The sequence below is a fragment of the Scyliorhinus torazame genome, chromosome 5 (genome assembly GCF_047496885.1).
Source record: "Scyliorhinus torazame isolate Kashiwa2021f chromosome 5, sScyTor2.1, whole genome shotgun sequence".
NCBI lineage: Eukaryota > Metazoa > Chordata > Chondrichthyes > Carcharhiniformes > Scyliorhinidae > Scyliorhinus > Scyliorhinus torazame.
In genome coordinates this window covers 148,132,016-148,145,025 of record NC_092711.1, presented here as the reverse complement: position 1 = coordinate 148,145,025, position 13,010 = coordinate 148,132,016, and the positions used below count along the sequence as shown (strand labels likewise).

Genomic DNA, 13,010 nt, shown 5'->3' with positions numbered 1-13,010 from the left:
AGACAGACCTTTCAAATGTTTAAACTGTGGGAAATTCTATACAACGTCCGGTGAACTGATGTCCCATCAGCTTGTTCACACTGATGAGACCGTTCAGGTACTCTCACTGTGGGACTAGATTCAGCAACTCACTGTATACCGGCGAATTCACACTGGGGAGATCCAAACTTTCCTCATAGTTAAAATTCTCCATCCCTGGTAACATCATCATAAATCTTCTCTGCAACGGACAGCATTAGGTCCCAGGTTCGATCCCGACTCTGGGTCACTGTCCGTGTGGAGTTTGCACATTCTCCCCGTGTTTGCGTGGGTTTCGCCCCCACAACACAAAGTTGTGCAGGGTAGGTCGATTGGCCACAATAAATTGCCCCTTAATTGGAAAAAATTAATTGGGCACACTAAATTTAAATAAATAAATCTCCTCTGCAGTCTCTCTCGGATGATCACATCCTTCCTGTAATATGGCTGTGGTCTAACTGGTGTTTGATGCAGTTCCAGCACAATCTCCCTGTTCTCATAATGTCAGCCCTCGGCTACCAAAGGAAACTATCCCACCTGCCTTCCTAAGCACTGAAGAGAGTGAGAGGCAGCTGAGAGAGACAGAGAGGAAGCAGAGGGAGTGAGAGGCACCAGAGAGAGAGAGGAACACCAGAGACTGAGAGAGGCAGGAGAGAGAGAGGAGAGAAGAGAGAGACAGTCTAGTCAGTAACAAAAATAAGTAATGGAATTGAGATCAGATACGAATCTGCATGAACTGACGCCAGTTTATTGACAGATTGACAAGGTAGTCACTGTACTTGAATCAATGTTATTCACTTTTGAAATTGAATGAACAAAGGGTCAGATTAACTATATCACAATCACCCAGTATCAACTAGGTCTGTTTAATACAGAACAGGATTAAACCCAGTGTCCAATATTACAGGTGTCTGTGGCTGTTTGATGCCTGGTTTCATTGTACAGCTGACAAGCCCACAGCTTCAGTGAACTTGTCTATCCAGGGTCTCTTTCTAAACCCTCATCACAACATAATACCTGGTTAGCTATTTATATATGGTCAGTCTGGTTGGACAGCTAACACAAAGCTCAACCAGAAACTATGGTTCTTCTTTCGACTGATTCCAGCTCTGACAAGGGGTCACAGCAACTCCAGCCTTCAGCTCTGTTACTGGGCTGTCATTGACATGAGCAGGAGAGAGAGAGCATGTTGCCTGAGGCTTAAATGGGAAGTTGAAACTTGTGACTCAAAACCAACTGTGTAAGATCTCTGAAAAGATCAGGAATTTTAAAAGATAAATTCTAAACCCAGTGAACAAATTAATGAGTCATAAGACAAAAACTTCAGGTTTTATGACTTTACTGCAACAAACTAGAAGCAACAATGCCTAAACACTATTTTTATAGGGAACGTATCCCTTAAACTACAAATAGAGTGTAGCCCTTTTACTTTTAAGACAGTCAAAAATCACACTCCATGGTTACGTCGCTGAAGTTATCACTCAATTCTCCTGGAACCAGCCCAATGTGATTCTTCGTTCCTGTGTTTACTTCCATTCTGTTCCTTTGCCTGACTGGCAATCCTTAACCCCAGAAGTGTCTTTTGCAGTGATGGTTCTCCTGATGATATTCAGGTCCCGATAAACCAAGTGACTCTTCCAAATCCTGAAGTGGCGTTAGGTTTTTTTCTGCAAATCTTCATCTAATATCCAGTAAAAGGAATGTACAAATGGAAATTGAGAACAGGCAATTCTAGTTTCCATCCAACACTCTGCTGTAATATTCATCCTCCTAATTCTCTAAAGGTGCTGATTCAGGCTGACTGACAGATCCCTGCTCCCCGTCTTGGAGAGGCCTGAAAATCTCCATGCAGACTGCCAGACAGAAATATGTCTATGTTACTGAACTCAAAACGTGTGGAACATACAGACTGGATTCACTTCCTTTCTCTTCAGCTGCTGCAAGTCACCACTGTCCCCTCAGAATGAGAAAAGAAATGGAAAGATAAAGTAGACTTGGAGCGGCTGCTACCTCTTGTGGGGCATTCCAGAACGAGAGGTAATAGTCTTACGATAAGCGGTAGCAAATTCAAAAGTTTAAATTAAAAAATATTTTTTTTAAGAGTACCCAATTTTTTTTTTCCAATTAAGGGGCAATTTAGTGTGACCAATCCACCTACTCTGCACATCTTTGGGTTGTGGGGGTGAAACCTACACAGACACGGGGAGAAAGTGCAAATTCCACACAGACAGTGACCCGGGGCCGGGATCGAACCCAGATCCTCAGCGCCGTAGGCAGCAGTGCTAACCATTGGGCCACAGTGCTGCCCTATTCAAAGCAGAGTTGAAGAGAAGCTGCTTCTCCCAAGGGCTGTGAATCTGTGGAATTCACGATCCCAGAGTGTGGAGGAGCTGGGACAGTGAGTAAATTTAGGGAGAAGTTAGACAGATTTTTAATTGGGTTGAAGGATTCTGAAGAACTCTCAGGACGGTGGAGATAAGGCCAGGATGAGATCAGCGATGATCAAATGGCGGAGCAGACTCGATGGGCCAAATGGCCTAACTGTTCTTATATCATATGAACTTCTGAAAGGGGGAGACATTGATTTGCTCCCAGATGTTTCCCAGAGGAGGACGTTTTAGTCTGAAACCAATTGTTCAACCTCCACATTGTGACATCACAAAGGTGCTCATCCTCTAAATCAGCCAATAGGAATCCACTCGCTCCGCGGTGACGTCACTGCATTAGTGCGCACACGCTGGCGCGCGGACACGCGAGCACCGCCCCCACCCTCTGTTCCGTCTCCCCCAACACATCCTCGAGACGGTTTCCAGCAACCAGCTGACAGTTCCGGCCTTCGGTGATCTCCCCCTTCCCTGATCCGGGACTGCGCACGTCTCAGGGAGAGGGACTGCTGCGCATGCGTAGGGGAGCTCACTTCCGCTGACCTTACCTCTCAGGTGTTGACCAATGGGAAGAGTTGGAGGACCGGAAAGACACTGCCCCTCCGCCAATCAAAGCTCCCCCATTGTCTCGATGCGAAAGCTGCACATGGTGGTTTCTGCCGAGCAAAGCTGTTGTTCTCCCAACCCTGAATAAGTTTGAGCTGCACACAGACTCCTGTCTCCAACATCTGTGAGTAAAACACTTTATTTCCTCCTCCTTTCCATTTCTTTTCTCATTCTGACCTTCAATTGGTGACTTGCAGCAACTGAAGGGAAAGGAAGTGAATCCAGGGAGGGTGCAGACTCTGCAAAGCTTGGCCCAGGTCTCTCTCTCTCTCTCTCAAAGACAGTGACATCCTTTGCTCCCTCAGCTTGACACATTTATTTGTCTGGCTAAAAGGACGATCTCTTTCCTAATGTTCACAATTAAAGGGCTGGTTTCCCCAGGAAATGGCTAACATTTAAGGGGTCAGTAAACAGGCTAAATCCAACTCAGCCAATTACTTCTCAGTAGGAATACTCTCCATCATCAGCAAAGTAATGGAAGGGGTCATCAAAGGTCCTATTAAGTGGCACTTATTCTGCAATAACCTGCTCCTGGACGCTCAGTTTGGGTTCCGCCAGGGCCACTCAGCTCCTGACCTCATTACAGCCTTGGTTCAAACTTGGACAAAAGAGCTGAATGCCAGAAATGAGGTGAGAGTGACTCCCCTTGACATCAAGGCAGCATTTGACTGAGTATGGCATCAAGGAGCCCCAGCTAAACTGGAGTCAATGGGAATCAGGGGATAACTCTCCACTGGTTGGATTTATACCTGGTACAAAGGAAGATGGTTGTGGTGATTGGAGGTCAGTCATCTCAGCTCCAGGACATCACTGCAGGAGTTCCTCAGGGCAGTATCCTCGGCCCAACCATCTTCAGCTGCTTCATCAATGATCACCCTTCCATCATAAGGTGAGAAATGGTGATGTTTCTGGATCCGCGGGAGAAAGCTCACACTGTCCACCCTATCTAACCCCCTGATCATTTTGTATGCCTCTATTAAGACTCCTCTTAACCTTCTTCGCTCTTAACGAAAACAACCTCAAGTCCATCAGCCTTTCCTCATAAGATTTTCCCTCCATACCAGGCAACATCCTGGTAAATCTCCTCTGCACCCGCTCCAAAGCTTCCACGTCCTTCCTATAATGAGGTGACCAGAACTGTACGCAATACTCCCCCCCGCCCCCCCCCCCCCCCCCCCCCCCCCCAGAGAGAGTTCGGAATCTTCTTGGGCTACAAACTCAACCTGGGCAAGAACAAAGATTTCCCGGTGAGGCAGAGAGGGGGAGGGGCAGAGCTGGAGGGCCTCCCAGTTAAAATAGCCCAAAACAAATTCCGCTACCTGGAGATCCAGATTTCCCACGAGTGGACACGGATCCACAAGTGGAAGCTGACCAGAACGACCCACAGAGATGGGATGGATTCCTGCTTTCCCTGGCGGGGAGGATGCAGATGGTCAAGATGAACGTACTGCCCAGGTTCCTCTTCCTGTTTAGATCCTTACCGATCTACATCCCCAAGGCCTTTTTCCATTCAATAGATAAGGTGATTATGGCGTTTGTGCGGAGGGGCAAGAATTCAAAAATCCCTAAAACAGTACTACAATGGAGAAGAAACATGGGAGGCCTGGCCCTCCCGAACTTGCAATACTATCACTGGGCAGCCACGGCCGAAAGAGTGAGGAGATGGGTAAAGGACCCTGACATGGAATGGTTGATGATGGACGAGTCCTCGCGTACAGGAATGATCCTCCGGGCCCTTGTCACGGCAACACTCCCATCCCCGCCAGCACCAGTCCAGTGGTGGCAGCTACCCCAAAAACCTGGAACCAGATGTGGCAGCATTTCAGTCTGACCGATGTGTCCATCATGGCCCCCATCTGCGGCAACCATAGGTTTGCACCAGCCATTCTCGACACCACCTTCAAGAGGTGGAGACAGGACGGGGGAACACTGATGGTTAGGGACTTTTACACGGGAAATAGACTAGCGACCTTAGAGGAGCTGATGGAGAGACTGGACCGACCAAACAGGGATGAGCTCCAGGTCAAAAACTTTCTCCGCAAGGAGACACCAGCATACCCAGGAACCCTGAGAAGCACAATGCAAGAGGAGCTACTGGACGCAGACAGACTGGGGAAGGGAAACTGTGGGGACCTGCACGGACAACTCTTCATCAGGATGCGCTCTTTACTTGACAAAACCCAGGAAAAATGGGCGGAAGAGCGAGGGACGTAAATAGGGTGAGGACTCTGGAGCGAAGCATTGGACCAACTCCGCCTTCTCCTATGCAAGGCTAAGCTTCATGCAGCTGAATGTTGTGCACAGAACATACCTGACAAGAACCCGAATGAGCAGGTTCTTCTCGGAGATGGAGGACAAATGTGAATGGTGCCAGCGGGGCCCGGCAAACCATGCCCACATGTTCTGAGTATGCCCCAGACCTGTCGAATTCTGGACAGCCTATTTAGAGGCAATGTCCATGGTTATGAGGGTGGAGCCGTGCCCACAAATGGCAGTCTTCAGGGTATTGGACCAGCCAGAACTATTCATGGGGAAGAGGCTGGACGCCCTTGCCTTTGGTTCTCTAATCGGCCAATGGAGAATCCTGCTCGGCTGGCGATCAGCAGCACCACCCACAGCTCAGACTGGCTGGCAGACCTATCGGAATTTCTCCACCTGGAGAAGATCAAGTTCACCGTCCGAGGGTCAGAGGACGGTTCCCACAAAGTGTGGAGGCCGTTCACCAACTTGTTCCAGGACCTGTTTGAAGCCAGCGGCCAATGGAACACTGGGGAGGGAGGTGGGCGTATGAGGGCCAACGGGATCACAGGGAGCAGGCTGGAAAATGGGGTGGGGGGGCTACTGGGACAAGGAGGGAGAACCAGAAACCAACTGACACAGAGAGCCTAGAACAAAAACACAAGAAGAGGAACCCCCAAGGGAAGGTTTAAAACAGGACAGGGAGTGCGCGGGGTGGAAGGGGGGAGGCCCATCAATGGGGGGGGGGGGGGGGGGGGGGGGAGGGTACCGTCCACTTGTAAATAATAGATAACTCCCATTGTACAGTGAAGGGTCCAGGAAAAGACGAGTGAAGGGGGCGGAGGGGAGGGACGGGAAATAGGGGACTGGCACAAAGGAAATTGAACATGCACATTGTAATCGGCAGAGTTACCCTGACTGCTTGGATAGTATAATAAGCATTGCCACAAGTCTGTTACTGGATGAAAAAGAGGCGAAAAAAACTGCCCCATCCAATCCCACCTCAATTTAAAGTGTTCCTCATAATCCAGATGAGTTTCCTGTAATAAAGCTATGTCGACTTTCTCCTTTAGAAAGGAGAGGATATTTTTCCTTCTGATAGGGTGATGGATACCCCGTACATTCCCTGAGAAAATTTGCAGATTAACTGCCGCCATTAGTTAGGCGACAGAGAGAACAGGAACAGATTTTCACACCACAATCGGGCGTGCGTCATTACCCCCTCCTCCAACTCACTTTACCAAAGTTTCCCCAAACTGCTCCTTTCACAGATAAAAGCCCCGTCTGTACCAGAGTAGGATAAAGTCAACAACACATAAACCCTCCCATAATAACAAAAATACAAAAGAATCACCACCACAATAGATCCAAGGGGACATTCCTCAATAAGACTGAGGACCCGGAGGATTAACCCCACGGCCAGACTGTCGTTACCCTCAGGATACCTTCTCCAAAATGAGGGGAAGAAAAGTAACTTTTGTAAATTGTTTTTACAGGATATTAGAAGAGGAGGAATTACAGACAGAAATCTCAAATGTCACGTCTCGATCTGACGGAGTATCACCGGACTTTGAATCGAGAAGGAGACATTTTTTTCTTTTCAGTCAGCTTCAAAACATCATTCTGACTGGAAAAGCCCCGAGACACACACACCCGAGTGAGAGTGTTCCAGAGAACTGACTGTGGAAAGAGTTTGAAACAGTTACGCAGCCTGAAAAAACATCACACCATTCACAGCGGGAGAGACGTTACACGTGTTCTGTGTGTGGACGAGGCTTCAACTGATCGACAAACCTGGAGGGGCACGAGGAGACCCAAAATATGGAGAAACCGTGGAAATGTGGGGACTGTGGGAAGGGATTCAGGGCCCCATCTCAGCTGGAAGCTCATCGGCGCATTCACACTGGGGAGAGGCCGTTCATCTGCTCTGTGTGTGGCAAGGGATTCGTTGCTTCATCCATCCTGCGAATACATCAGCGAGTTCACACTGGGGAGAGGCCGTTCACCTGCTCTCAGTGTGAGAAGGGATTCACTACTTCATCGAGGCTGTGGAGACACCAGCTAGTTCACACTGGGGAGAGGCTGTTCACCTGCTCCCAGTGTGAAACGGGATTCACTGAGTTATCCAGCCTGCGGAGACATCAGCGAGTTCACACTGGGGAGAGGCCGTTCACCTGCTCTCAGTGTCAGAAAGGATTCACTCAGTTATCCGGCTTGCGGAGACACCAGCAGGTTCACACTGGGGAGAGGCCGTTCACCTGCTCTCAGTGTGAGAAGGGATTCACTGACTTATCCAGCCTGCGGAGACATCAGCGAGTTCACACTGGGGAGAGGCCGTTCACCTGCTCTCAGTGTGAGAAGGGATTCACTGAGTTATCCAGCCTGCGGAGACATCAGCGTGTTCACACTGGGGAGAGGCCGTTCACCTGCTCTCAGTGTGAAAAGAGATTCATCCTATCATCCGACCTGCGGAGACATCAGCGTGTTCACACTGGGGAGAGGCCGTTCACCTGCTCTCAGTGTGAAAAGAGATTCATCCTATCATCCGACCTGCTGAGACACCAGCGAGTTCACACTGGGGTGAGGCCGTTCACCTGCTCTCAGTGTGAGAAGGGATTCATCCTATCATCCGACCTGCGGAGACACCAGCGAGTTCACACTGGGGAGAGGCCGTTCACCTGCTCTCAGTGTGAGAAGGGATTCACTACTTCATCGAGCCTGCTGGCACACCAGCGGGTTCACACTGGGGAGAGGCCGTTCACCTGCTCTCAGTGTGAGAAGGGATTCACTCGGTTATCCAACCTGCGGAGCCACCAGCGAGTTCACACTGGGGAGAAGGCATTAACTTGCTCTTAGTGAGAGAAGGGATTCAGATATCTATACGCCCTGCAGGAACACTAGCGAGTTCACACCTGGAAGAAGCCATTCACCTGCTCTGAGCAGGGGAGACATTCAATGATCCATCCCAACTCCGGAGACACTCGCGAGTTAATTCTGGGGAGAGACCATTCATCTGCTCTCAATGTGGGGAGGGGGTTTGTGATTCATCTCACCTGTTGTGACTCCAACAAGTTCACAATAAATTACAGATGTTGGCTCCGTTGTGATTGTTTCTGCTCTCACTGACATCCAGGACTGCATTTTGTTCATTCTGACATCTGGTGAATGGTGATGATTGGAGGGTTTCTTTCTGCCGGACTGGCCGGTCTAACATCTCTGCCTCCGGTGGGCTGACCATTTTTGAGGCTAGTTGCGATTACCTGGTTTCAAGTTTGACGAGGGGCTCAGAATGAAAAGGTGTTTGCACGTTGGAAGATATTTAGTTCCCAAAGCAGCTATGTTGCCATGAAGATGGGCTATGGTGGTTACATGGTTCTTTTGTCTAGTTTATCTGGGTGTTTCTCGCAGAAGGAAACTGTCAGGGTATGAGGAGCAAGTTGTCTGTGGTAGATTGGGAAATTACAATAAGCATATCACTGAAAGTGGCAACGCAGGTGGATAAGGAGCTAAGAAGGCAGACGGCATGCTTGTCTTCATTGATCGGGGCATTGAGTATAAAAATTGGCAAGTCATGCTGCAGCTGTACAGAACCTTAGTTAGGCCACACGTGGAATATTGCCGACAATTCTGGTCACCACATTACCTAAAGGATGTGGAGGCTTTGGAGAGAGTACAGAGGAGGTTTACCAGGATGTTTCCTGGCCTGGAGGGTATTAGCTGTCAGGAGAGGTTGGATAAACTCGGATTGTTTTCACTAGAGCGACGGAGGTTGAGGGACGACCTGATAAAAGTTTACAAAATTATGAGTGGCACAGACAGAGTTGATAGTCAGAAGCTTTTTCCTAGGTTGGAAAAGTGAATTACCAGGCGACATAGGTTTAAGGTGCGAGGGGCAAAAATCAATTACTAGGTGACATATGGGCAAAGATTAGCCGTGATGTGCAAGGGACGTTTTTTACACAGAGAGTGGTGAGTGCCTGGAACTCGCTGCCGGAGGAGGTGGTGGAAGCAGGTACGATAGTGACGTTTAAGAGGCATCTTGATGAATACATGAATAGGATGGGAATAGACGGATACAGACCCTGGAAGCACTGAAGGTTTTAGTTTAGACAGACATCATGATCCGAGCAGGCTTGGTGGGCCGAAGGGCCTGTTCCTGTGCTGTACTGTCCTTTGTTCTTTGTTGTTCTTTGTATGACGATAGACAATAGACAGGCAACCACTCGCATTTTATTTACATAAAATATAGATTCCTTTTAGAAGCAAAAGCGAAGCTATCGTGGCGAACAAGAAAAGTTGAAGATTCAATTAGGTCAACAGAGGAGACTCATAACGTGGCCCAAATAGTCGTGAGCCTGAGGATTGGGAACTTGTTTTAGAATTCAGCAAAGGAGGAACAAGAAACTGATGCAGAGAAAATAGAATATGAGAGCAAACAGGGGAGAACTGGAAAAGCTCCGATAGGAATGTGAAAAGGAAAAGATTAGCAAAGACCAATGTGGGTCCATTCCAGGCAGAGACAGGAGAGGTTATAATGGGGAATAAGGAAATGGCAGGGAAACTAAACAGTGTGTGTGTTTGTCTTCATGGAGAAAGATACAGAAATTGTCCTAAAACACGAGAGAACCAAGGGAGTAGTGAGCACGAGGAACTGCAAGAGATTAGTGTTAGTGAAAAGGCAGTACTGGAGAAATTAATGGGATTGAAAGTTAATAAATCCTCAAAAGCTGCTGCTCTACATCCCAGAGTGTTGAAAGAGGCGGCTGTAGAGATAGTGGATACATTGGTGATCATCTTTCACAATTCTATAGATTCTGGAATGGTTCCTGCAGATTGGAAGGTGGTAAATGTAACCCCAATATTTAAGTACGAAGTCTTACAACACCAGGTTAAAGTCCAACAGGTTTGTTTCGATGTCACTAGCTTTCGGAGCGCTGCTCCTTCCTCAGATGAATGAAGAGGTCTGTTCCAGAAACATATATATAGACAAGTTCAAAGATGCCAAACAGTGCTTGGAATGCGACCATCTGTAAAGATCTGTAAAGATTTAATCACCTGCTAATGGTCGCATTCCAAGCATTGTTTGGGAACTTTGAATTTGTCTATATATATGTTTCTGGAACATACCTCTTCATTCACCTGAGGAAGGAGCAGCGCTCCGAAAGCTAGTGACATCGAAACAAACCTGTTGGACTTTAACCTGGTGTTGTAAGACTTCGTACTGTGCTCACCCCAGTCCAACGCCGGCATCTCCACACCAATATTTAAGGAGAGAGAGAGAAAATGGGGAACCACAGACCCATTAACCTGACATCAGCAGGAGGGAAAATGCTACAATCTATTATAAAGGCTGTGATAACATACGAATTAGGAGCAGAGGTAGGCCACTCGGCCCCTCGAGCCTACTCCACCATTTAATAAGTTCCCGGCTGAGGACTTCCGGTTGCGGCTATGCCTAGGTAGGTCATACGTTCGGCAGCTCCCGCCGGGAACGGACTTTTGGGCGCTCCAGATGAGCCCCAACGGCAATTGTTCGATGACTTCCAGTGTGGGAAGGTGATAGCAAGGTCCCCCCGACAGTATATGGATTGGACCAGGAGTGGAGCGGTCAAAAAAGGGTTCTTGGAGCAGCAAAAAGTGCGAGGGAGGAAAAACAAGATGGCGACGGGTGGAGATCAAGCAGCGTGGGCGCAGTGGTCGCAGGAGCAGCAGGGGTTTCTCAAACGCTGTTTTGAGGAGCTGAAGAAAGAAATGCTGGCACCAATGAAGACGGTGATCGAGAAGTTAGTGGAGACCCAGAAGGCCCAAGGGGCGGCGATCCGGGAGGTGCGGCAAAAAGCCTCGGAGAACGAGGATGAGATCTTGGCCCTGGCGGTGAAGGTGGAGGCACACGAGGCGCTGCACAAGAGGTGGGCGGAAAAATTTGAGGACCTGGAGAACAGGTCGAGGAGGAAGAATCTTCGGATTCTGGGTCTCCCTGAAGGAGTGGAGGGGGCCGATGCCGGGGCATATGTGAGCACGAAGCTCAATTCGCTGATGGGAGCGCGGGCCTTCCCGAGTCCCCTGGAGCGGTAGTGGTGAGATTTCACTGCTTCATGGACAGAGCGTGTGTCCTGAGATGGGCCAAGAAAGAGCGAAGCAGCAGGTGGGAGAATAGGGAGATCCGAATCTACCAGGACTGGAGCGCAGAGGTGGCAAAGAAGAGAGCTGGTTTTAATCGGGCCAAGGCGGTGCTCCATCGGAAGGGGGTGAAGTTCGGTATGCTGCAGCCAGCACGATTGTGGGTCACATTTCAAGATCGGCACCACTATTTTGAAACGCCGAGGAGGCTTGGACCTTTATACAAACTGAAAAGTTGGACTCAAACTGAGGGTTTGTGGTTGTGGGGGGGATGTCTGCTGTATATAGGGTTTTAACTATGTGTAGGGAATGTTCCATTGGTTGGGTGATGGATGGGGATGGGGGAAGGGATCTGATGGGGTGACTGCGAGAGAGAGTGGGCGCCGGCGCAGGAGGGAGGGGAGGCCCAAGGATGGGAGAATTGAGATAAGGCCGCAAAATGAGCTGCGCCAGAGGGGGCGGGGCAGGCTCAGGAAAGCGCGGGCTTTTTCCCACGCGAGGGAAGGACGGGGGGGGGGTGGAGGAGCGCACACTGATTGATGGGGAGGAGGGGGTATTCCTACACATGGGGCGGGGGGGGGGGGTCAGCAGGAGTCAGCTGACTTACGTGAGTGTTATGGGGGGAGAAAAAGCTAGATATGGATCTAGCGGGGGAGGGGGGTACAGGGTTGCTGCTGCATTGGCCAATGGGAACTGGAAACAGAAGAGGTGGTCGGGACGAGGGTCCGCCGTCTGGGGGACTGGAGGGTGCGGGAGGCGCGGGCACGGGACTGGCCTAGAAAAGGAGATGGCTAGTCGGCCGGGGGGAGGGGGGCGGTTGGGAAGCCCCCCAATCCGGCTGATAACTTGGAATGTGAGGGGCCTGAATGGGCCGGTTAAGAGGGCCCGAGTGTTCGCACACTTAAAGGGACTGAAGGCAGACGTGGTCATGCTTCAGGAGACACATTTGAAGGCGGCAGACCAGGTCAGGTTGAGAAAGGGATGGGTGGGACAGGTATTCCATTCGGGGCTGGATGCAAAGAACAGAGGGGTGGCAATACTGGTAGGGAAGTGGGTGTCGTTTGAGGCCAAGAATATTGTAGTGGACAATGGAGGTCGATACGTGATGGTGAGCGGTAGGTTGCAGGGGGTGGGGTGGTATTGGTAAACGTATACGCCCCGAAACTGGGATGATGCCGGATTTATGAAGTGCATGTTGGGGCGGATTCTGGACCTGGAGGCAGGAAGCTTGATAATGGGGGGGGGGGGGGGGGGGGGACGGGACTTCAACACGGTGTTGGACCCAGCATTAGATCGCTCCAGATCTAAGACTGGGAAGAGGCCGGCTGCGGCCAAGGTGCATAGTGGGTTTATGGACCAGATTGGGGGGGGGGGAGTAGATACGTGGAGATTTGCCAGACCCCTGGCCTGGGAATTTTCCTTTTTTTTCTCACGTACACAGAGCCTATTCCCGGATAGATTTTTTGTTTTGAGTAGGGCGCTGATCCCGAAAGTGGGGGGAACGGAGTACTCGGCCATAGCCATCTCACACCACGCCCCGCACTGGGTGGAGCTGGAGTTAGGAGAGGAGATGGACCAACGCCCACTGTGGCGTCTTGATGTGTGATTACTGGCGGATGAGGAGGTGTGCGGGAGGGTACGGGG

At 49.9% G+C, this 13,010-nt stretch overlaps 1 protein-coding gene across 1 annotated transcript; it reads left to right on the top strand.

The window, feature by feature from the left end:
* Nucleotides 1-2,424: 2,424 nt before the first annotated feature.
* Nucleotides 2,425-8,348, top strand: LOC140420041 (uncharacterized). The gene is made up of 2 exons (XM_072504063.1): nucleotides 2,425-3,132; nucleotides 6,743-8,348. The coding sequence occupies exon 2, from the start codon at nucleotides 7,068-7,070 to the stop codon at nucleotides 8,100-8,102; it is 1,035 nt and encodes a 344-aa protein (XP_072360164.1). The 5' UTR covers nucleotides 2,425-3,132; nucleotides 6,743-7,067; the 3' UTR covers nucleotides 8,103-8,348.
* The last annotated feature ends 4,662 nt before the right edge of the window (nucleotides 8,349-13,010 follow it).

Bases quoted from the DNA above. Each gene is read 5' to 3' on its own strand.
- LOC140420041 (XM_072504063.1), top strand. From the start codon at position 7,068: ATGGAGAAACCGTGGAAATGTGGGGACTGTGGGAAGGGATTCAGGGCC.